This window comes from Aedes albopictus, chromosome 1, assembly GCF_035046485.1.
Source record: "Aedes albopictus strain Foshan chromosome 1, AalbF5, whole genome shotgun sequence".
Taxonomy (NCBI): Eukaryota; Metazoa; Arthropoda; class Insecta; order Diptera; family Culicidae; genus Aedes; species Aedes albopictus.
This window is the reverse complement of record NC_085136.1, coordinates 643,676-668,960: the sequence shown is the minus strand read 5'-3', so window position 1 is coordinate 668,960 and position 25,285 is coordinate 643,676. Positions and strand designations below refer to the sequence as shown.

General features: G+C 40.6%; 2 protein-coding genes across 3 annotated transcripts in view; one reads left to right on the top strand and one right to left on the bottom strand.

The window, feature by feature from the left end:
- The first annotated feature begins 304 nt into the window (after window positions 1–304).
- The window catches only part of LOC109405198 (mucin-5AC), a 173,124-nt gene continuing 148,143 nt past the window's right edge, over window positions 305–25,285 (top strand). For both annotated transcript variants that reach the window (XM_029864509.2, XM_029864508.2), the window contains exon 1: window positions 305–1,017. In XM_029864509.2, the coding sequence (XP_029720369.2) occupies window positions 738–1,017 (280 nt within the window). In that variant the 5' untranslated portion in view covers window positions 305–737. The remainder of the gene's footprint in view (window positions 1,018–25,285) is intronic.
- Window positions 6,098–25,285, bottom strand: part of LOC109412872 (serine-rich adhesin for platelets) — a 101,247-nt gene continuing 82,059 nt past the window's right edge. Inside the window, exons 6-8 of the mRNA XM_029864510.2 lie at window positions 19,410–19,784; window positions 7,036–7,405; window positions 6,098–6,978 (exon numbers count right to left, since the gene is read on the bottom strand). Of these exons, the coding sequence (XP_029720370.2) occupies window positions 6,360–6,978; window positions 7,036–7,405; window positions 19,410–19,784 (1,364 nt within the window). The 3' untranslated portion in view covers window positions 6,098–6,359. The remainder of the gene's footprint in view (window positions 6,979–7,035; window positions 7,406–19,409; window positions 19,785–25,285) is intronic.

The window sequence follows — 25,285 nt, the reverse complement described above, 5'->3', positions numbered from 1 at the left end:
CTCCCATCTTAGAAGCTATTATTTAATTGCATCTGACTGGATTAAATGTGATCTCCATGCAATAAAACAGAAAATATCGCCATTTGAAAATCGGTAACAAATTTTTTTAAATTGATTCTAAACATATTTTTTCAGCATTTAGAAACATCCAAACTAACAAAACTTCACAAACTTTGCTGAAATAATGACATTTTAGTGTAAAAACACCAACTTTTCATAACTAACGCAGATGTGTTGGTGAGTCTCATTTTTGACATTTACGGGAATCTCTTACCTTGGTACATATTTATATACTTTGCGCCAGACGTTTCGTGTTCGTCCCGACCGACCGTTCCAAAACTGCGAAATTCTCGCGAACTGTTCGCCGTACGTGCAAAAATAAATCGTTTTGCCATCATCGTTGGATCATAAATTGTTCCGGTCGTTCCGTAATTTCACGGAATTCCTAAGTTTCTTTCGTTTTCCGTCGTTTAAAGTGCGTGTTCCGAGTGAGTGTCCCTCGAAATTTTGAGCATTTTGTTGAACGTGTTCACTGTGTTTACATTTGTGGAAAGTGGTCTCGTTGTGCAAATTGGCACGAAAAACAACCCGATAGAATCGAAGCCTTCTGGGGGAAAAGTGTCCTATTGACCCCGATTTCAGAAGTACATATCGTCAAAACAGGTTCTACGTGAAGATTCTGCAGCCCACGGTAGTATCGGAGAAAGTGAACCTGTAGTAGAGTGTGCAGCAGCGCGATGATGTCTGCTAGCGGTGAGGGGGCGACACCTTCGCCGCTACCGCCGTCGTCGTCGACGGCGGGGGGTGGAAGTGGTGCTACCAATAAAAGTGACACGTCGTCACGAGCCGCAGCCGCTCCGGTGAAGAATCCGCTGCTCAGTATGCAGGTGACCGGGCTGACGTTGGATGATTTTGCCCATCATGCGTTACTGCTTCCGGCGGCCCCGCCGCCACCGCCACCCAAGGAACCTACTCCACCGCCGCTGCTGGAAGTGAGCCGCGAGTCGGAAACAACAGGTAGGTCTCGGTCGGTGGGTGATGAAGCCTGTTGCTTCGGAAAACTTGTTTTTTTTTTGTTTATTGGACTTTTAATTAAATTGTTCATAAACTTAGGATAACCGTATAACATATAACCACAGTGATAAAAAAGAATAGATCAACAACATTCCAAACGTCTATCAGAAAACTATTTTCATTTTTTTTGTAATTGTTTTATTTATTCATAACGATAACCTATATTGGTTGTACCATATACCTATAAGGTCAAGGAAATTGCAATTTGTAAGTTAAAACATTTTGACAGATTAATATGCTGTATTCTACGGAAATATTTCTGGAGCTAAAGCATGATTGTTTAAAGAAATTCATGTAGGTGTTATTTAGAAGCTTTCTGAAAAAATCTGTAGAAGATCACGTAAATGTATTCTTTTAAAAGCGAACGTATACTCCGCAGGACAATACTGAGGGTCCAGAAAATCTTGAAATTGAAAATTAGCTCGAATGCCTTGGGAATAGCATCTATGATATCGGCTATCTTCTTCTCTGCCCCACGATAAACGAAACCAAAAACAGCCCATTTGACGGTACGATGGCACCCTTCCAGGAGGTCCTTTTGGGATTCTTCCGGGGTTTATTTAGATTGATTTGTCTTTATTAAAGAGACTTTCAGCCCTTGGCTGGTTCGTCTCTTTGGTTTATTTAGGATTCCTTCAGAAGTTCCTTCTGGTGTTCTTCCAGGAGTTTCTTCTGGGCTTTCATCAAGAGCTCTTACCAGGATTCCTTCAGGAAGTACTAATTGGATTCATTGAGAGATTCTTTGCTGAGATCCTTCTAGGATTACTCCTTCCAAGATTACCCTAGCATTTTTTTCCTGATATTCTTCCAGCAATTCTTTCCCCTGGGCTTGGATTGTATCTTCCAGGAAGCTTTGATTTCAGGCATGTAGTCGATGTGCTTTGCAGTAATGATTAGAATAGCTGAATGTATAATCAATGGCAAACAATTCTGTAAAAATCAGACCTTCAAGTCATCTGATATTGTTATACTGATCACAATGCTGCATAGTATATCGAACATTTGTCGAAGTCATTCATGTGCCGGGAAAATATAATTCCAAGTTGGTGAGAATATTACAAACTGAGGGAGGGTAATAGGCCCAGTCAGACCCCTGAATGGGCAATGTGGGTTAGTGTATGGGAATGCCATTGAAGGTTTGTAATATTCTCCGAGGCTTTCGAAATCCAACAGGGCGCGTCCCCGGGTTGCGGATAGGGGGAAAAGGGAGATTTTTCGCATTTGTACTGTAGTCAGCCCAGGGATGAGAAATGTACTGGAAAAAACGGTTACCGGCTGTACATTTGACATTTTTCCACACGAACATCATAGGCCCAGCCAAACTCAAACTGTTCGAAAAATAAATGTCATAACATTTTTTTTCCTGCAGCCTTCTTCCTCGAAACGGTTTCCAAGCGCGAGAGCGCCAGTACTCGAGCACAACGACGACAAAAATTTCTGTCTCTCCCGTTTTCGCATTTTTCTGCGTTTCAAACCGCTTCCAGACAAACTTCTTTACATGCATCACAAAGCTAGGAGTGTGCTCTAGCTATTTGTGCAAATCGATTTAAATTATTTATTAAAACAAGTGAGTTATTAGCAATTGAAAATATTTGACATTTTTCGCAATCACCCGCCTCAGCATGACTGCTCATAAATGTTTTCGTGGGGATGCGAAAACCATCAAGCGTCTGCTTGACTGCCGTCGGCGCGGCGTCTGATGGTATTGGTGCTGCCGTTGTTCTGTTTTTATTTTACTGCCAGTATCGATGAACGGAAAAGAGAAAAAAGTATTTTTGCCATCCCTGAGTCAGCCAATGTGGTATTATCTCCTATGGTGTTGTAGTGCGAATGAATGATCTCATTCTATGGGAATTCGAACCTTGTAATGTATTGTTTATTAACTCCAATTTTCTAAGCTCGACAAGGTTTTGAAGACAAACATGTGATGAGAGAATTGCCTAATAGGAAAGTCACATCAGCAAAGCTTTTACATATGCAAATGCTATCCGTGGGGTCATGTCTAGCATTTAATATGTATGGCAATGACTGGTTCTTACCTAGCAGGGGTACTACAAGACCACGCGGACAATTCGATTAAAGGCTTGATTGGGGATAATATATTTTCCAGAACTGAAGGGACATTTTTTCCGGGGTGACTGGCGAGTCGGAGAGGGTAGAAGTTTCCGTTTGTTATAATTGACAAAATAAACAATCGGACGCTTTTTCTTTCTTTGACTTGCTTGGTATTTTGTGGATTATTGTTTTTTGGTTTTGGAAGGTATGCGATTCACTATTGAGCCTTAAAATTTATTTTGCATCTGAATAGCATTGATATTGTCAAGTCTGTACCAACACCCTAATCCCACACCAAAATACCCTTTTCCTATCCTATGGCGTTTATGTGGTCAGCAAAGACTATTCAGCCATTACCCCTCCTTATCATCGGCTTTGGACTGACTTGCGCTCTCATTGCCCCACCAAATGCTGCAAAATGAAAATGAAAATGAGAATGATATTCTTCCAGCAATTCTTTCCATACTTTTTTTTAGGATTCGTCTAGGATTTCCTCTTGTGGTTCCTCAGGGAGCTATATCTGAAATTCTTTTTACGGTTCTTTCTGAAGTTCCCTCTGAGGTCGTCCCAGGTTTCCTTCTGAGATTCCTTCTGGGCATTCAAGGGATTTCTCATGGACTTCCGTGAATGCTCCAGATATATCATCAAAAATCCATCCTAATAGCTTCTGAGGAAAACCAGAACAAACTTGCCAGAGTATTTCAAGCATAACTTTTCAATCCGACGTAACTCGCAAATGTAAACAAATCCGGGTTTTCAGCTGCATGCATGATTCATAAAGCAAATTAAAGAATCCACATCAATGTTGATGATTTATTGCTTAATTTGTTTAACTAAGCATATTTTTCGAAACGACGTGTCTAACTATTTTGATGTTTAAAACTTTACTGATAGATACACCGTTTTGATATATGAGAAAACCAAATGACGTATCTAGCCAAAATCTAAAGTAACAGATACACCAAACTGGTACCATACAAAAGCGACGTATCTGACATGACGTATCTCTAACCAACCCGGTGTATGTGTATTTTTGTCAAAATTCATTGTAAAAATGATATGGAATGAGTAGGTTTTGTTTCTTACCTAGTGCGTGCTATAACCCTGGTGATGTAAAGCACGAAAAAACTTATGAAAAGCCTTTTTATAAAAAACTGTTTTAGTGAAATGATCGTCAACATTGACCATGAATTTTCTCAGATCAGTAAAAAAGTTAGATACGTCGATTTGAAAAATTATGCTTGAATTTTCTCAAAGAAATTCTTTAGGAAATTCACCAGGAATTCTATAAACCAAAACAGTAGGAAGAATTTCTCAAAAACACCCTAATAAACTCCTGAAGGATTTCCATTAGAAACATCTGAATGAATTCGAGAATGAACTTTCAGAGGAACTCAATACGGAACTCTTGAAGGAAATCAGAAAAGAGTTTCTAGATGGAATATTGGAAAGAGTTCTTGAAGAAATCCTGGAAGTAGTTTCTGAAAAAAACAGGAACACTTCCCGGAATAAGTTTCAAGAGGAATCTCAGAAAGAATTCTAAACGGAATCACGAAAGAAGTTTCCAAAGAAATTCACGGAGGAGTTTCTGAAGAAATTCCAGAAGCAATTCCTGCCAAAAGCCCAGAAAAAAAATACCGGATTAATGCCTGATAGAGCTCCCAAAAAAGCTCCTGGAGGAATCCCGGAAAAGGTTATTGGAGGAATCCTGGAAGGATCTTATAAATAATTACAAAAAAAAAACAGAAGGAACTCTGGGAAGAATTTTGCATAGAACTCCTGAAAGGAATCCTTGACAGAATTTTGAAGTAGTTTAGGCAGGAATCTCGGAACGAATTCCTGAAGCAATCCCCGAGAGAACTCCTGTATTAAACCCGAAAAAAAAATCTCGGGTAAATTGCTTTACCCAATTGCTTTCCAGAAGGAATACCTTCTGGAAGTCAAAAAAGACATTCCAAAAGAAACTTTTAGGAGAATCTAGGATGAAATTCCTGGAGGATGAAGAAATATAGGAATCTCAGAAGATATTCTTAAAGAAATCCCAGAAAAAAATCTCTGGAAGAATCTCGGGAGTACTTCCAGGAAGAATCCTGGCAAGAAATTTCCGAGTCCTGGAAGAACCATAGTAAATCATTATCAATTCGCTGGGAATGCCACATAAAACTTCTAGAGGAGTCCTAAAACGAATTCGTGGAGAAACTGCGAAGGATTTCTTGGAGGAATCCCAGATGGAATTCCTGTGGTATCCCTGAAGCATCTCCTGGAGGGATGCCGTCATCAAGTCAACCCCCAAGTGAACTCCATGTTTTGAATTAAACCAAACTACCCATGAAAAGCTGGCAAAGTTTCTTCTAAGCCTGAAAGTTCATGATATGTTCTCTAAGTTCGAATCGTAAACAACAAGGTTACGAACCTTAGCACGGTGACGGGACGGTCGTCCCAAGAACTTTTCGTAAAGGAAATTTCTTTAATTTCCTTGGGCATAAAGTATCTGTGACTGTCACACGATATACACATGCAAAATGATCTTTGACAGAGGAAGCTCTCTGTTAATAACTGTGAAAGTGCCTATAGAACAGCTTTGTCCCAGTTGGGACGTTATGCCAAAAAAGAAGAAAGTTAGTTATTAGTTAAGCTTTTGTTCATACCTCAAATTCCTGGTACTTGGGGAGGGGTATGACTAAACATCTCTCCATACGATGTTATTTAATGGAATCCCGGAAAAATTTAGAAAATGTACCAGGATTTTTTGAAGCAATTCATTCTGGAGAATGGTCAATAAAAAAACTAAAACTACTCATATGAAAAAGCTTCATAATGTTGATGGATGTTTGGAGTGGCCCTCAAAATAATATTTCAACAATAGTTCGAGATATACAATCGAAGTTAAAAGTATTGGCTTAACTTTGCAATTTCAGTAATGTTTTAGCAGATGATAGGATTTCTTTCAACACACAACACATTCAAATAATTTTTACATTATGCTTTAAAAGTTAAACATAGAAAAATGTTATTTACAACCTACATTTGGTATACTCGGCTTCCTTATAGTCTATTGTTATACAAATACTGTTTAATTTTGTTCTCGACCTAGGTCGGTACCTACGTCGTTTAAAATTAACACAAATCGAGAAAAGAAAAACTTTAAAAATCTATCATTCGAAATGGCATCGTCATGAGGTCATACTTGCTCTGCAAAAAAAAAAACAATCCCTGAAGACAAAAATCATCTACCGTCTTTCTCTCACTTCCCCCCGGTAAATCGGCAACTCCTTGGAGCGACGCTTCCTGATGCAGTACCGACAGAGCAGCACCAGCAGAATGATCAACGCAATCAACAGGAGAACTCCCAACACAACCGCTGCGATGCCAGCTTCGTTCAGCCAGATATCCCTGACGTCCAGGTTGATGGTTCTCACATTCCGTGTGACATCATACGCCGAAATGGTGACCATCGGTTGACAGCAGGACGCCGTGTACGTTCCCTTCACTTCGTCCTTCGTACCCGCCGTGAACGGAGTCCGGTAGATCAATCCCGGTGGATTGGATCCGATTTTCAGCAGCCCTGTCTCGTAGTCTCTCGCCGTCACGTCCACGGTCCAGAAAGCTCCGGCACAGCGCCCTGGGTCGTTCCGACCCTCGCATCGACTGGTGTACGTATACCATACCGACGGCAGATAGGCATCCGGAATTCCGGCCGCTTCCGTAACCGTGACCCAAGCTGCGTGCGATATGCGATCCGGACCTTCAGTGCTGAAGGTGATCTTATCTCGCGTTCCGATCTCCACGTTCAAACCGATGATCAGCGAAACCGCGACGTTTATCGTTTGAAGTGGTCCGATCGTTGCCCTAGAATTGCAAAAAGATAATACTCTGAATTTATTCAACGACCTAATCGCAACTTACGATCCCGGATAAAGCGACCGCAGGAATCCCAGTTCGTCCGTCACTCGGAAGTAGTAGAAAACCGGCGTCTGACGGAAGTTGGTTACTTCGAAGACCACCGTAATGGTCGTCCCGCGTGTCCCCGTCAGCTGGGAGTTGAGCCCCAAATCGATCTTGGTCACGGATTGGGTGGCCGTGGCTCGGCCGATGAACCCACTTTCCTCACTTTCGGCCAAAATTTGCGACTCGGTCTGGCGAGTCTGTTTTCGGGCCGATAGCGAATGTCGACCTTCGCTGTTTGTACTGCTGCCGCTGGCTCTGCTGGACGGGACAAAGTCCACGTCATTGCTGGGATCGTCGAAGCGTCGCTCCATCTCCGCATCGCCGAGTTCTGTGGGGAGGGAAGAGAGACGGACAAGAGGAGGAATGAATCATTACATTATGAGATTGAAGGCAAATCAAATTGATGTTCTTGTTCAGATTTGAGTTCCATTCCTTTGCGGTTTGTGTACGCGTTGCCGTTAATAGCACTAGAAAGCCAGAAATGATTCAACGAGAAGGTCAGAGCCGGAGGCATTTAATCATGGTAGTCTTTTATGTTATCATTTTTTCTATGATGCGATAGTGAAGCAAGTTACATTCTTTATGAGTCATAGGGTGTCGAAACACTTAGGCAGTGGCTGCTATTTTGGCCTCTTTTCTACTATAACTTAGTTAATTGAAATTTGAAAACTAATTTATTTGAATGTTTGTACACGGCTTAGTAATGTATGTATCTCACCGAGCACATAAAATTGAGACAATTGGGTCAAAATTGACTGAGCTATTAGCGGAAAAGCGATTTTACAGATGTGTAAAAGTTTTTTCTACAGTTTTGTTTGAGCAACCTAAGCAAAGTTTCATAGTAAAATCATAACTTACTGTGTTATTTGTTTAAAAAAAATCTCTGAATTAACTGAAGTTTCGCCAGAAATTCACGAAGTTTCGCTACCGAGAATTCCTCTTGGAAATGGCACCAAAAAATCTTTTGGGAGCATTGATCAAAATTCAGGCACAAATTTTCACCAGGAATTCTTCCAGAAATTCCAACGCGAATTCCCGCAGGAGTTGCATCGGGATTTATTTCAAGAGTCCACCGAAAATGGCTCTAAAAGTTATATCGAGAATTCTCGCAAGAGATCTACCAAAAACTCCTGTATAAGCTCAATTACTCTATAAATTGCACAGGGAATTGTTCTAAAAGTTTCACTGAGAATTCCTCCAGGAGATCCACCACTAATTTCTGTAGATTGCTTCAACGGATTCTTCTAGAAGTTCTTCCAAAAAGTACTCTAAGAGTTCCACCAGAAATATCAACAAAAGTTACACTGGGAACTCTCCTAGTAGTTTCACGGAGAATTCCTGTAGAAGTTACTCAGGGAATGGCTTACTAGGAATTCCTTTTTGCAAAAAAGAGTTGTTCTAGAAGTTTAACTGGGAATTGCTCCAGAAGTCCCAAAGCGAAATTCCACAAGAGCTTAATCGGGAATCCTATTAGGATTACTACTGGATATTCCTCTAGTAGTTTCTCCACAAATTCAAGAGTTCAACCGAGCATTCGCATATAAATTTCATCGGTAATTTATCTAAGAGCTTCACCGAAAATTCTTTTAGGAGATCATGCAAGAATTCTTCTATGGATTCCGCCGAAAGTCCTATAGTAGTTGCACAGTGAATATTTACCTGCAGGAACTTATTACAACTTTTATTTTTGTGTTAAATGTGCTATTTTAACTTGTGAATATTCCCCTAGTAATAATGCACATTAACAGGGCTCTGGCAGAATAGAGGCCCGCAATCCTATTTCGATTGCCGACATTCAGGCTATTTCGGGTCGTGATTAAGTGCTAGAGATGTAAACCTTTCCCTGGCACAGACTTCAAGTTATAGAACTCAGTGATGAAACCAGCATCGGGATGCCCCCTTAGGATTCGAAATTCCTAGACAAAACTCGAACTATGAAAGCAACTAATGCTGCGAACGAAAGGCAAACTGCCAGACAAAATACGATTACAGGATTGACTGATGGACCAACAACATTTATGAAACCTCGTCATCCTGACATCGGAAATGGTTATCCAATAGGGTAACAGGGCAACATTTATGTTATGTGTTGTGTATGTTCGTATGTGATGTCCTACTTTATTACGCATTTATAAGGTTCCACTACAAGATGTTATATTTTAATATGCATTTGTAGTGCTACATTATTTTTCGTAATAATGGCGCCCAACGTCGGCACGGGTTTTGTAGGTGTCCATGTTATGGCGCCCAACCGCAAAACCCACGCGGGCATTGTAAATAGTGTACATATAGCAATAGTATTAGGTTAGGCTTGTGTTTAGATGTATAAGATTTTTCGTTGCGATCGTGACGGAATATAGAAATGGAAAGCTTTGCCTGTTCTGCACAACTACACTACGTTGTGAAGCAAGTTTCCATTTCTTTTGTGTTGAGTATATTTAGTTAATCCAAGATCGATAATCCAATGATGGAATTTTTCTGATCGATTTGGAGTTTTTTGTTTGAGTTTGTACTAGTGCCGCCAAGATCGAAAATCCAATGATGGAATGTTCTGTTCGATTTGGAATTGAAGCCTACGTACAGTTTTGTTGTGTTCCTGGTGTATTGCAGTAGGTCTAGCCGAACCAACTTCAAGGTCTTCTACCAGGACAGAAGAGTCTCTGTTGAAGTTGGATGTAAGTTATATGTTAAGGGTACCTTTTATATAAGTTTTTATATAATTTAAGTACGTACGAAATTTTTGTGGATGGTTTCATCCACAAAAATTTCTTTTCCGTTGGGTGTGGTTGTATTACAACTTTTATTTTTGTGTTAAATGTGCTATTTTAACTTGTGAATATTCCCCTAGTAATAATGCACATTAACAGGGCTCTGGCAGAATAGAGGCCCGCAATCCTATTTCGATTGCCGACATTCAGGCTATTTCGGGTCGTGATTAAGTGCTAGAGATGTAAACCTTTCCCTGGCACAGACTTCAAGTTATAGAACTCAGTGATGAAACCAGCATCGGGATGCCCCCTTAGGATTCGAAATTCCTAGACAAAACTCGAACTATGAAAGCAACTAATGCTGCGAACGAAAGGCAAACTGCCAGACAAAATACGATTACAGGATTGACTGATGGACCAACAACATTTATGAAACCTCGTCATCCTGACATCGGAAATGGTTATCCAATAGGGTAACAGGGCAACATTTATGTTATGTGTTGTGTATGTTCGTATGTGATGTCCTACTTTATTACGCATTTATAAGGTTCCACTACAAGATGTTATATTTTAATATGCATTTGTAGTGCTGCATCATTTTTTCGTAATAAACTCCACCACGAATACCCGCAGAAGTTGCACCGGGTATTCCTGTAGGAGATCCACTGTGATATCCCGCAAAAGATCCATCATAAATTCGTTACAACAAGAATTCCTGTGAGGCGTTTCACTTGTATTCCTGTAGGAGTTCTAGTAGGAATTCTCAATCGAGAATTCCATCGGTAATTCCACTGACTTTCTTTACGAGTTCCACCGCCAATATCCACGACTCCTCTACATGAGCATGCTGAGAGTAACAGGTATACGATTCCCGGGACCGCTTGTAATGGAAATTTCTTTGACTTAGGGCATAGCGTATTTCCGTGCCTGCTACACGATATACACAAGCAAAATGATCATTGGTAGAAAGCTCTCAGTTAATAACTATGGAACTTCTTATAGAGCACTAAGCTGACAAGCTTTATCCCAGTTGGGACGTAACGCCAAGAAGAAGGACCTTTAGAACCCACTGGAGTTTCTCCGGGCATACGTTTCAAAGTTTCACCGAGAATTCCTCTAGAAGTTTCACTGCGACATCCTCTAGGAATTCCACTACAAAATCTTCTTCAGGAGTTCCAGGAGAAATGTTTCTGATAGTTTCACCGAGAATTTCTCTGGGAGCTCCACCATCAATTCTTGCAGAAGTGCCACCAGGAATTCTTCTAGGAGATTCACTGGGAGTTCCTCTCCAGGACTTTAACCAGGAATTCTCCTAGTAGTTCCATCGTGAATTTCTCTATGAGTTCAATTGGGATTTCTTCTTGCAATTCCACCGAAAATTTCTCTAGAAGTTCCATCTGGATTTCTTCTTGGAAAGTTATCAGGAAGTCCAGGAGCAGTGTACGTTCGAAGCCATAATGTTCCAGGTATTTGTGATGCTTTTTATCTGTGACATAACGTCTCTTGTGACTTCAAAACATCAGATGCTTCACAACGTCCTAGGAGGATTTTATGATGCATAAGGATTTGGACCAGGACATTATTTACTTTTTATTAATGATGTAACGCTGATCCTGCCATCTGGTGTTAAACTTTTCTATGCTGATGATATGAAAATGTATATGATCGTATACATTGCACTCCAGGGATTACTTCAACGTTTTGAACAATAATGTGTAGGAAACTGCCTTACACTTAGCATCGAAAAGTGCCAAGTCATATCGTATAGCCGGAAACTCAAATCCATTATTTTCGATTACAAACTCTCCGAAAAAAGCCTTGAAAGAGTTCATCGTATCAAGGACTTAGGAGTTACGTTCGACGACCGACTTACGTTCCGGTTCCATTGTGATGAAGTTATATCCAAAGCTAACCGACAACTTGGTTTCATTATGAAAATTGTCAAAGGATTTCAGGATCTGCACTGCTTGCGATCACTTTACTGTGCGTTAGTGCGGTCGATTTAGGAGTTCGCTGTTGTGGTTTGGTGCCCGTACCAATCAACGTGGATCAACCGGCTCGAGTCCATTCAAAAGAAGTTGGTACGATACGCTCTACGGAATCTTCCCTGGTGCAAAGAACTATGCAAGCACTGTTTGTAACCAAAATCCTCAACGGAATTGTCGACTCTCCAACTCTGCTTGAAATGCTAAGTTTCTATGCTCCTGAGCGCCATTTACGAAGACGAAACAAGCCTTTTTTAGATTGCCGGAATGTCTCTATGGGCAGCACGATTCGGTTCGGTTTATGTCAGCTACCGTGATTTCGGGTGAAATTGATCACTTTTCGCAGTTTTTTGTGTCTAATTTTTAAATGTTTGTCGATATGGTTAAATTTAATGCTTTTAAACAAGTACGACCATGGTTTTCATCACTCAACGAGGTTGAAACTTTTACAGCAAATCATTTTATTATAATAAATATCATTTTAAATAAAAAATCAAAAATTTTACTTTTGGGGTGAAATTGATCAGTCAGTGGAATGTCTTTGTAAATGCTGAAAATTATTTTTCCATCTAAATTAACCACCCTAGAATGCGAAAAGCAATGCAAAACTGTTACAAGTTTACTAAATTTTTAATTATTTAAGTTTAAAGTTTAATATATCGAAAGAAAACGCCTAAAAGTATGCTATTATCTCACTAATTATGTGTATCAATATTGTACTTCCGAAAAAGTGCAATTTTATGCATAAATTACAATATTTATAGAACTTTTGATGACGAAATCGGGTTTAGCGAATATTTGGCAGCAATAAACATTCATTCGAATATTCATTACATGTGTGATACAACTACGGTAACAAAAGTTTGGAAGTGTCTTTGAAGGTCGCCTAACACGCAGTTTCGGAAAATATTGACTTTAGTACCGAAATATGTAATCAATTGGCTGTAAAACATGTAAACTCATCATTCAATAAACCTTGAGCAAGGTGATAGCCATTTTCCACAAATTGTTTAAAGTTTAAAGCGTTATTTTTAACAAACAAAAACGGACCTCTCGTCGATCAATTTCACCTCACTGATCAATTACACCCGAAATCACGGTACCTTTAATGAAGTGTCTCATTCAGTCTTGTGCATTATCACCATCATAACATAAAAAAGCCGCAACATCTACATTGCCCTTCTTCCTCCATCAACGCTACAGCCGACCGTCTCTATGTTGCTAACGTACACATTCGAGACGAACGCATTGATACGGTGGCTGCCGCCGCCACGCTCTTTCTCTGCAAATCTCTTGAGTAGCCGAACGCTTCTTAACCGTCGTTCCGACGCAGAGCTATGTCACTCACTGCTGGGTGACTCTCGCCTGAAAATGCCAGGATGAGGGTCAATTTGTTAAGTAGTATTGCATGGCGCAGAAAACACAAACATAGCACGCCCTATGAATAGAATGCAAAGCGTAGAACAAAAACTCGCTTCGGTGTTTCATCGTGTGGTTCGAAAACAAGAGACGATCGCTGCTGTTGGATGAGGTTGACTCTGCATTGAACGAGGGTTGGCTTGAATGGCTTTTGCGTGAACCGATTATGTTTTGATTGACTGCGTTTGTCGTATGAAGTGATGGTTAGAGCGAGTGTCATTCGACATTGACCATCCTGAAACTGCACAACCCTGGTCTCATTTATACGACTTCAACTTACCCGTGTCTACTCTTCAGCGACAATTTTCCGTTTTTTTTAGCAATGTAAGATAGACAAAACCCTCACATTTTACCATTACGATATTGCTGTTAGTTAAGTTTAGTTAGTATAGCTTTTGTATTGTGACTAGATTGTGTATGTTCCCATTTTGTATTGTTTTTATTGTCTTTAAAAGGGTTTTTATGCTCCTTTCAATATGGCTTTTCCCTGTCCAACTTCATTGAGACATCAGGTCAGATGAAGCGATTCATATAAATAAATAAGTAAATAAATAAATAAATCTTTTGTGAACGTGATTTTTAGTTCACATATTTTTTCTTGTTGATTTGCATTGTTAAAGGTTGAAAATCAACTATGGCGAATTTGAGGTACTATATCAATAACTGGTACACTGAGCCTATTCGATTTCCAGTACTGTAAGGGCTGATTATTGATAGTCGTTTTTTTTTACTTCCATTTAAAAAGCAGTTGGTTAAAGTACGTTGAAATCTTGGCTATCCATCTGACATGACGGGAATTAGCGCGAATGACGAAGTAAATTTTCACCCTACTAACTATCCTTCGGGCTGTTCATAGCAGGTAGGGATGGAGATATTGAAAAATAAGGATCTATAGATAGTACGCCAACCCAGTATCAATTTGTTTCATTCATCTAAATTACACACTTCGAAAAAATCTTGTAATTTTGTGTCATATAAGTCCGACATATAAAAGCAACACATTTGACGCAAAATTGTGTGCGATCTTATTTTTACAGGAAACGGAAAATGCTTGACTCATGTAATTTTACCGCAACAGCTCAGCGCGTCGGCTGCTTGTATACATGATTGAGAACTGTGCTATTTATAGCACAGAATATTGAAACAAAAAAAAAACACAAAAAGTTCCATCCGGGAATCGAACTTCGATCCTCAGAGTGTCAGTTTTCGATCTTGCTCTCTCGGCTGACTCACCACATTGAAGAGATGGCAGTCGAAGATGAACAAGTTCTACCATAAACAAACTTGCCAGTTCGGCTGTCGCGTCGTCACTGCTGGCGTGTATGTATGTACTGAGACAGCCGTCATCGCAGCCAAGCAGACAAAGCCGCTTTCTGATTGACTGAGCGTGGCTGTTTTCGTTTACCACTGCATCGGCTGATGGCAACAGATTGTCATTTCCAGGTTTGTGGCTCAACTCGGTGTTAAATTTATGAGCGGTTTTCATGCTGTTACACCTTCGTAGTAAACAAATTTCCAATCGACTGCAGTCTTCATCTGATTTTGTAAGGAGCTGTTTGACAGTTCAACATCAGTTATCATTATGTTTCTGTAACATATCGCGTAAATTTACAGCATAGAGAACTAAATTATCAGTTCTGTGATTTATAACTATGGCTGGAAGAACTCAAACAATATAAACTTAATACGTACGTCACAAAAAGTGTAAAAATGTGGCACATTTATGTTTATGTCAAAGCTTTTTCAGGCAGTTCCATCAATTGTGTCACTATTAAAATTGAGATTTTTTTAGTGTGTAGGAATATGAAAGACTATTGCGATTACCAATACGAAATCATGAAACTGAAGAGTTCAACGGATTTCTTTGTACATAATCCATTCACAAGTTCTAATTAAACGTTTCTTCTTCTATTCTCACATTTCTTGCTTAATTACATTCCTAAATGTTCTCTTTTGGTCTTTGCATTCGCCGATAACGCATCAGCATTTTCCATTAAGCATCCCAAATTGAAACACTTAGATCGCGTTGCCATTCCACTTTGGGAAAGCATAATAGAAGTAGAGTTCGAAAAGCAATTATCACCGAAGAGCCCGGTCTCTCAATCGGCGGCATTATTCGTCGCCCGCGCTCACACTCTTTCTTGATACTAGTAGGATGGGGATTGAGAGCACACCAACACAACACGTAAAATACGCTGTGGCAGATGGTGCAGTTCTGTTGATTCCGATTATTCCGAGCCCGCGCTCGCGATCACAGCTGTGAGCTGTGTCGTGCCATGCTCTGTGGTGAATAAGCTAGTCAGTCAATCAGTCAGTCGACTATCCGCAGTCAGTTGAATCAAGCCAAGCGGTGCCGTACGGTTGAATCTTTCCGTTCGTCGTTCGTCATTGATGCCTCGTATTGTCGCGTGCGTGTTGTAGGCGGTGTCTTTTGCGCTTTGACGTTGTTTTGCTATTGAACTCTCGATAGAGACTTTTGGGAGTTGAAGAAACCGAAGATCATCTGCCCGGACGAAGATCGCGCAATTCGCGAACAGACAGATTGGGCAAACGGTTTAATTGCAGCGTTGTGATCTGAGAGTTCGTTTGGCGCAACTTCATCAGTTTGATTGCGTGCAGTGAAAATACACAAAAAGCAACGACAGTGTGCTGGATTTAAACAGCGAAAGTGTCCGTTAGCGTAAAACTATCGCAAGAGTTGGGAGTCAGCCAAGTGGAACCAAGTCACACGTGAAGGTTAGTGTCATTTAGTGTGTAGAGCGTGGGGCCAAAAATAGTTACAAACAGTTCGAAATTCGGTGACGTCAGTTTTCGGTTGTGTTTCCTCAGTTGTTGTTTGGACGTCCGCCAAGAGAGCTATTAGACGGGTGTGATGTGATGACGTTGCTTCAGAGTAGTTTGTTTGGCGCGTGGTATTCCTACGGTTGTGTATATTCTGAAGTGTTCATGACCTTGGATGAGTGAGAAGCTTCCTAAGCAAGTGCGATTGCTTTCTAATCTGTTGTCGATGACCGTTTTAATTGCAAATACGAAATGTTTTCTTGATTGTTTTGAGATTCATTAGCGATGAATAGAGAGTTGCTATTTGGAGTCTTTCTTAACCCTTTGGGACCGTAGGAATCATGTATGACCCCAAAAGTAAACTCAGTTGTTTACGATTCTGTTTTATGCCACAAGATTTCGGAAAAATACATTTAAAAAATCATCAAAATTGCATTAGAATCAAAATTAAAAACAGACTTAACTTCCGACACCGATTGAAGTCAACAAGACATTATTATTAGATTTATTAGGCAGATTTTCAACCCAAGCCTAATCATCTTTAGTAAAGACAAATTGCCGCCCTAAACGTAAACATGTTTGGCGCAAATCCAGCAAAAGATTCCAATCAAAAGCAATGCAAGTAATCACTTTTCTGTCGATTAAGGCTATTTACGAAGCTCATCGTAAACATTTTCGCCGCCGAATAAACAACTTGTCACAATTGGCAAGTGCAATCCACGGAACGTGCATTGCAGCAGGATGAGTAGGCGCTGCGGTGCATTTACGGGGCACTGCACTAGAACGTGTATCATCTGCTTCTTCTTTTTTTCGGATCTACGTTTACATTGGAACTTGGTCTACTACCCTTTCAACTTATTATTTCTGAATTCTTTTGCCTTAGTAATAACTTGACACATTCAATAGTCGTTACAGCAGACGTAAAATGGACAATTATAAACTGAAGAGCGTTGCAGATTTTGTCAAATTATAGACGAACATTTGTAAAGGGCCTATCTGCTTTTTGTAAACAAACATGTTTCTGTCTCTGTAGGGCTCATCTGCATCCACCCACTCACATCAACACTCTTAACAGATAGCTTGAAGAACACTCTTTCTGATAAGGGTGTTTATGTGCGTGGGTGGATGCAGATGGGCCATACAGAAACAGAAACATGTTTGTTTACAAAAAGCAGATAGGCCCTTTTCAAATGATCGTCTAGAATTATTCTCAAAAACTGATACAATCTCGAAAATTTGAAACCTTTTCTATTCATAATTAAATTAATTAATTATCGATTTTTGCGGCTTAACCAGCCGAATGGAAGTTTTACTTTATTCCAAAAGCTAGACTTTACATATACTGGCGTGAGTGAGAAATGGACAAATTGAGGTGAAATTTGCGAAAAAGTTACTCGTCCTCTCGGTGAGAGGACGAGTAACTTTTTCGCAAATTTCACCTCAATTTGTCCATTTCTCACTCACGCCAGTATATGTAAAGTCTAGCTTTTCTATTCGTTTTCCCCAGCCCTGTAAAATATCAAGGGTATGAGTACCCTTCTCCAGCCTATGCCCCTATGTTCATCCTGTTCCAAAAACAGACGGTTTAGGGACCGATCTTTGCATAACATGGGTATCATTGTCCTAGATCAAACATGACTTTGTCCACCATTGTGATCAATGTAATCAAAACCAAGTTTGTCACATGATGTGTTGCAATCTGTAAAGGAATGCTTGTTGAATCCATAATTGGTATTGATTTGAGCAAAACTTTCTATTTTTATGCTCAGTGTTCCTATGACTTGTTATGGCCCATATATTTTTGTTATTCTTTCTGGTACTACGTTACCATTGAAACTTGGCATATCTCTCTTCAACTAAGTGTTTTAGCACTTCCACATTTATTGATTGAAAGGTTTTTCTCCACTGCCTTTGCATATGTTTGTATATTGTGTAGCAAAGCCCAAGCATGCACACAATCATATTGGTTCACTAAGGTTGTTCTCCAAAAAAAAATACACAACGAGATTGATGTTCAAAAGTGTAATATTGGCAATATTTAAAAGTCAAAATGTTGTGAGATCCATGATGTTTAAGCACTCAGCCGTTAAGAATGACTCAACGTAAATCTTAAATTTTGGAACAAATTGTGTCTAAAAATTAATAGATTTCCTCTTACGACGTAGATCTCAACTAATTGAATCATTTCTCTTGCTATCCTTGGAACAGTTTCCATCCGATTTCTTCGAGCAGATTCTGATGGAATTTTCATGGTCAATTCGTTGAAGAGATATTGGTGATATTCCCGGTGAGGTTTTTGTGGTATTGTTAGGAGAATCTTCTGAAATTTTTCGAAAAAAATCAGTGGCTTCTGGATGAAATCCAAAAACAGCTTTACATCATACGTGAAATCTTTAACTTCTGTATTTTTAGTTTTCGAGATTAGATCAGAAAGCATTTATTCCAAAGTAATGCAAGATGCACTTTTCCCTTTTTGTCGGACATGTTCGTTTGGCGAAATAGCTATTCTGCTCCAGTGGGAAACTTTTTCATCGTCACTGCCATTGAAGCGTTGACGTCAGTACTTCTATGCACTCACGTCATCAGCAGATGCTGATGCTAATTGAGTGCTGCCTACTATCATATTCCATTGATTGACGTGCTTCCAGTTCGTTGTGATGAAGCTAATCAATATCCCTCAGGCCCCTCTTCCTAGAGTCGTTTCCCCGTCCTTCTTGTTTAGCTACATGCATACATATAGGCCAACTCTTTGCCCCAAAGGAGACCAGGACAAACCTTGACGGCGCCCGGGATTGTGCCTGCTAGCAATATAATGAAAATATTTTTAGCATTAACTTATACTGCTTTTGAAAAGACTGTGAACACTTTATTTGTATTAATACTTATCAAGGAATACTACTTCGATTTTGGTATGACTTAAACTTAAATTGGTATGAAGTTTACAGAGGATATGTTTTCTTCGGTTAATAGTTTTCACGAAGCTCAATAAGGTAATTTACTGCACAACTGAATTTCCAATAGACGATAGGATCTATTGAAATGTCACATTGTGTTAGTTGAAATATGACGAAATCTTGATTCCTGAAGATGGTCACATTGTTTCGAACACTAGTATAGAAAAGTAACCAGCTGGAATAATCCAAGATCGACCCGGCCCCGGCAAGGTTGTTTGTGGCACGCTTTGTGTATATAGTTGCTGTTTTGTTTACATTCGATGGATTAATAATTAAACTGCTGATAACGACTACTTCCATCGTCGACCGCACTTTATTAACCCGAAAACCGTGGGTAAATATTTTTTCTAGGTTTTTGGGTGGTCTAAATTTCAGTTTGCGGCTTAGCTAGAGTTGGTGGCGAATGTGTTGGTGGTAGTGGTTGTTAGGTCTCACCAGTGAGAACTCCCTTATCAAACTAGTGGCTTGCAAGGAGAAATGGTTACCTAGAAATTCGATCCCGTGCCGCATGTCGTAATCTGCCTTGACAATCACGCTGAATGAACCATTGCTGCTGCTGCTGGTGGTGGTGTTGTTGGAGTCTTGTTCCGATGATAAGGCCTGAGTGGAAGTGGCCGGGGTGTCCTTCGCCGAAACGTTTAGATAGTATACTCCGGCAGTGGTTGTGTTAACCCGACTGACAATGAAGAGATAATCTTGTACTTGCGGTGTGGGCTGGTTGTGATGATCGTGGTAGACTTCGGTGGAACGATTTTTGGCTATGATGAATGGTTTAGGAATGGGAGAAGGTTTTGTGGGTAGGGGTTCCACTCCGTTGATGTCCTGAGATACGGTATTGTGCAGCAGGTCGATTATGTAACCTGGAAATGGATCATAAATAATGTGTGAGTTATTGATGGACGCAAAGTTTGATTATTAATTTGAAATATTGTATGTTGTGTGTATGAAGGCCCATATAGCCGAGGCGGTAAACGCACGGGTATTCAGCATGACCATGCTGAGGGTGACGGGTTCGATTCCCGGTCGGTCCAGGATCTTTTTCGTAAAGGAAATTTCCTTGACTTCCTTGGGCATAGAGTATCTTCGTGCCTGCCACACGATATACGCATGCAAAATGATCATTGGCAGAGGAAGCTCTCAGTTAATAACTGTGGAAGTGCTCATAGAACACTAAGCTGAGAAGCAGGCTTTGTCCCAATGAGGACGTTACGCCAAGAAGAGAGAGAGAGATGTTGTGTGCATTGGCGGAGCCAGCATTCTCTTTCTTCTTACTCACTCTCCTATACGTACACGAGAAAGAGAAAGATGGAAGAGGAGGCAGCTTGCCCCCTCTTTCATCTCGCTCTTTCGCTTGCATGTTTGGGAGAGTGAGCAAGAAAAAAGAAAAAGCTGGCTCCGCTAATGGTTGTGTGTAAAAGGATTGTTAATATATGTACACCTTAGACTGGGTCAACAAGGTAGATTTTTTGGAACAAAGATTTTACGATTTTTTTGAACATCCCAATCAACTGTGCAAAGTTGGGTGAAATTGGTTGCGTCCCCGAACGTCCCCGACATTTCGTGGCCTTGTTGTTTACGATTCGGACTTTCTAAAATTTCATCAGCACCAGCATGACTGGTTTGATTGAATTCTAAATGTGGGGTTCACATGCGTGAAAAGTGTTCTGATTAATGATTTGCTGGTATCACCCCTTCAGACGCTCCTTCTGGGATCCCACAGGAATTCCATCCGGAATTCATTCACAATTTTTCTACATTTCTCTCAGGAATATTATGGGATTCCCAGGACTTTCTTCAGAGATTGCTGAACAGGTTCCATCTGGGATTCCCCTCCAAAAAGTCCTTCCAGGAGTCCATCTGAGATTCTTTCCGGGATTTTTCAAGGAGTTTCTTCTAGGATTCTTCCTAAAATTCCTACTAGGATTTCTCCAGGTGTTTTTAGGGGTACATAGTTCCTCCTAGAAACTTCTGCTCGGATCCTTCCAGCAATTTCACCTCAGACTTCTTCCGGGATACCTACTGAAGTTTTTTTCCATGATTTTTTTTTTCAGAAATCTCTTCAGGGATTCCACTAGGGCTCCTTCAGGAATTTCATGCGACGTTCCTCCGAGAGTTCTTTTTTTTATTACCTCAGGATTTTTTTTTCTCATACGCATCAAGAAAATCCTACCAGAGATCCTCCTTGTTCTGGGATTCATCCAAGAACTCCAACCGGCATTCCGTCAAGAACCCCTCCCGGGATAACAGGGAACTTCTTCCAGGATTCCTTAAGCAACCTCAGGAACTGCTACCAGAATTTCTTCAAGAACTCCTTCCTGGATTCCTTTAGGCATTTGTTTAGGATTTCCATTGGGATTCTCTTCTGGGATTCCTCCTGGAGTTCCTACTAGGATTTCTCCAGATGTTTTACGGGTCCCATCCATAGTTCCTTCTGGAGATTCCTATTTCATAAATTTCTTTCAGGATTCCTTCAAGAACTTCTTCCAAAATTCCTTCAGGGGTTCCACCAGGACTCCTCCAGGAATTTCATGCTAGGTTCCTCCGGGAGTTCCTTCTATGATTTCTTCAGGATTTATTTTTTTCTGAGATTCATCAAGCAAATCCTTCCTGAAATCCTTCTTCTGGTATACCTTCATGAACCCCTCCCGGGATACCTGTGGGATATCCTCCGGGAACTTCTTCCACGATTCCTTCAAGAGCCTGTTCAGGGATTCTTCCCGGATTCCTTCGGCAACTCTTTCCGGATTTTTTTCGGGAACTCCTTTCGGTATTATTCCGGGAACTCCTTCCGGACTCTTTGTCTGGGATTCTCTCAGGCACTGCTTCCAGGATTTCTTCAGGCACTCCTTCCTGGATTCCTCTAGGAATTAATTTGGGGATAACATTTTGAATTTATTGCGGATTTCTTCTGGGATCTCCTTCCAGGATTCCTCCTAGAACTTCTTCCATGATTCTTCCAAGAACATCTAACGTAATTGCTTTGGGGATTCTTCCTGGAAGTCCTTTCCTGCAGATCCATCTGAAATTCCTTCGGAACATCATTTTCAAAAAAAATACACCAGAAGTTTATTAGAGTATTCTTCTAGGAGTATTTAAAAGATTTCCTTATCGAGGGTTTATGGAACTTGTTATGGAACTTATGAAGGAGTAAAGAGTAAGGCGTTTCTTATGAAGATCCTGCAGAAGTTCCTTGATGAATATCTCCAACAATTCCTTAAGGAACTCCTCTATCCTAGTCTCCAGTAGCTTTGCAATGAATTATTTTCGGAGTTCTTTTTAGGTTTTCTCCTATAGTTCCTTCCAAGATTCCGTTTTCTCGGAATTATTTCTGGAAATCCCAGAAAAAAACTTCTGAAGGCATTCCAAAACAAACTATTAGGAATCCCGGAATGAATTCCCGAAGAGATCGCAGAAAAAAACCTTTTGAAGCCTCAGAAGGAATATGGAAAGTGTTCCCAGAGGAATCCCTAACTGAACATTTAGAAATTTTTGAAGACTTTTGGAAGAATCCCAGAAGAAACACCAAGAAGAATCACAGATGAAGCTCCGTGAGGTATATCAGACTCATAGAAAAGCCCTGGAATAAATTTATGGAGAAACTACGGAGGAATTCCTATAAGAATTCAGGAACTCCTGGTGGAATCCCAGAATTCCTTGAGAAATCGGAAAGAATTTGTGAGGGAATCTCTGGAGTACTTCCAGGAGAAATCTTGGCAGAGCACTTGGAGAATCCCAGATGGAACCGCTTTAGGAATAGCAGAAGAAACTCCTGGAAGAATCTCAGGTGGAGGTTTTGAAGGACTCCTAAATAAACTCCCGGATGAATCTCATAATGAGCACCCTGAGGAATCCCAGAAGAAACTCCTGGATGGGTCCTGGAAGTATTTTATGCAGAAGATACGAAGGATTTCCTGTGGAATCCGAGAAAGAGCTCCTGGAGGGGCGCTACCAGCCCACCCTAAATTTTGAATTCCATCAAATCACCCATGGAAATCTTTTTCTAAGTTCGAATCAAACTACAAGGCCACAAACCGTCAACGACTTAGAAAATTTTACCTTAGTTTATAACCTAATAGTTTCTGAATTCTAAAATTAAATTGTATTCGAACTTAGATTTGGCTTAACCCTTCAGGACTCGCGCCGTTGTAAAAAGTACAACACAACCAAAAAACCTCGCTCGTCATATATAGCGCGAGCGTGGTGCAATGTCAATTGTTTGATAGCGCGCGTTCTAAAAGGTTAAAATTGATGTTTGTTTCTTCTACATTTAACTTCCGACTAATGTTTATTTCTTTGCAATCTGTTTCAAAAGTTAATATCGTTAACTTAGCGATTTTTGGCTCTCATACAATCATTATACACATTGACTACTGAGGATCTACTAAATAAACATTATATGTAAAATATACATACCAAGCATAGGAATGTGAAACCATCTCAGCAGGACTTCTATTTTGAACACTTTTCTACTATAACTCAGTCAGTTTTGAACCAATTGGCACAATTTGTGAAACGCGGTGAGTTACTTCACTTCATGGGTTTGCGCTAACGTAAGAACCTCGACAACACTTATAACACGCGACGCGAGACAGACACAACACTTATTATTCTTACAAAACGTTAAAAAGGAGATATAATTACCTTTTTGAGTCGACCGGTTTCGGGCTCGTTGTTGCCCATCGACAGGACGATGTCCGACTGATTACGATGATAACTAATACTACAATCCTACTGTGTGCAGTATTCGTCGTGAAGCATTGTATATTACTGAATTCTCAGCTTGGTCAAGTGGAAAAGAGAGGACATAATAGGGGCATCATCTTCATTCATAAGCGGGCGGTCGGCTGTAGCTATATACATGGATTCCCATGCGTTAAGCTGCGTAGCTTTTTGGACATTTTTCAGCAGTTTCGCTTGTTCCCAGTCTGCAGTATGTCCTAGCGTCGTGGTGTGCATTGCCACACTTGAATCGCAAGTTCTTTCGTGTTCTACCGCGTTCTTGTGTTCACGTAGACGAGTTTTAAACTTACGACGTGTTTGCCCAATATACACCGCGGGGCAGTCTCGGCATGGGATTTGGTAAATTCCGGATTTTTCGTCTATTGGAACTTTGTCTTTTAGATTGCACAATGCATCCTTTAAGGTGTTGCTGCTCTTGTACACCACCTGAAATCCGTGATGGTTGAGGGCTGTTTGGATTGGATTGGTGAGCTTAGGGTAAAAAGGAAGGCTGATCCGTTTAACATCCTCCTTTTCCGGCCGCAGTGTCGTAGCATTACTTCTGTATTTCTTCCTTTCGTGTTTTCGCAGGATTTTATCCACAAACTCCTTTTCGTACCCGTTCACCTCTGCAGCTTTGTGAATCCTGTTCCGCTCCTCGACGAACTCATCTCTTTCCATGGGTATGTTGTAGAGACGATGGGCCATGGAGTGGAAAGCTGCTTTTTGCTGGGCTCCGAAGTGATTTGAATCTGATGTTATATACCGATCCGTGGAAGTTGGTTTTCGATATATTCCAAATTTAAGTTTGTTATCTTCCCTCCTGGAAATCATCAAGTCGAGGAAGGGTAGTTTACCCTCCGCTTCTTGCTCTACCGTAAACTTGATGGTGCTATGTCGCGAATTAAGTAGTTCAAGCGTCTGTGACAAATACCGCTCTTTGACTACTGCGAAGACATCGTCAACATAGCGTCTCCAGATTCGAGGAAAACACCTTTCTTTCTCTAAACCAACTTCGAAGTCACTCAAAAAGAGGTTTGCAAGAAGTGGAGAGAGTTTGCTCCCCATGCTGAGGCCGAAGGTCTGTTTGTAGAACTTCCCTCTGAATGAGAAGTAGTTCTGGTTCATACAAACTTCTGCCACCGAAAGGTACGCCTCAATTTGGTGTCGGGGCACTCGACATCGTTCTAAATGTCTCTGCAGGCTGTTCAAAGCGTCATTTACTGGTACGTTTGGGAAAAGCGCAGTTACATCGAACGATACTAGTACTTCCCCTCGCCATCGTCTCTACAACATACCCATGGAAAGAGATGAGTTCGTCGAGGAGCGGAACAGGATTCACAAAGCTGCAGAGGTGAACGGGTACGAAAAGGAGTTTGTGGATAAAATCCTGCGAAAACACGAAAGGAAGAAATACAGAAGTAATGCTACGACACTGCGGCCGGAAAAGGAGGATGTTAAACGGATCAGCCTTCCTTTTTACCCTAAGCTCACCAATCCAATCCAAACAGCCCTCAACCATCACGGATTTCAGGTGGTGTACAAGAGCAGCAACACCTTAAAGGATGCATTGTGCAATCTAAAAGACAAAGTTCCAATAGACGAAAAATCCGGAATTTACCAAATCCCATGCCGAGACTGC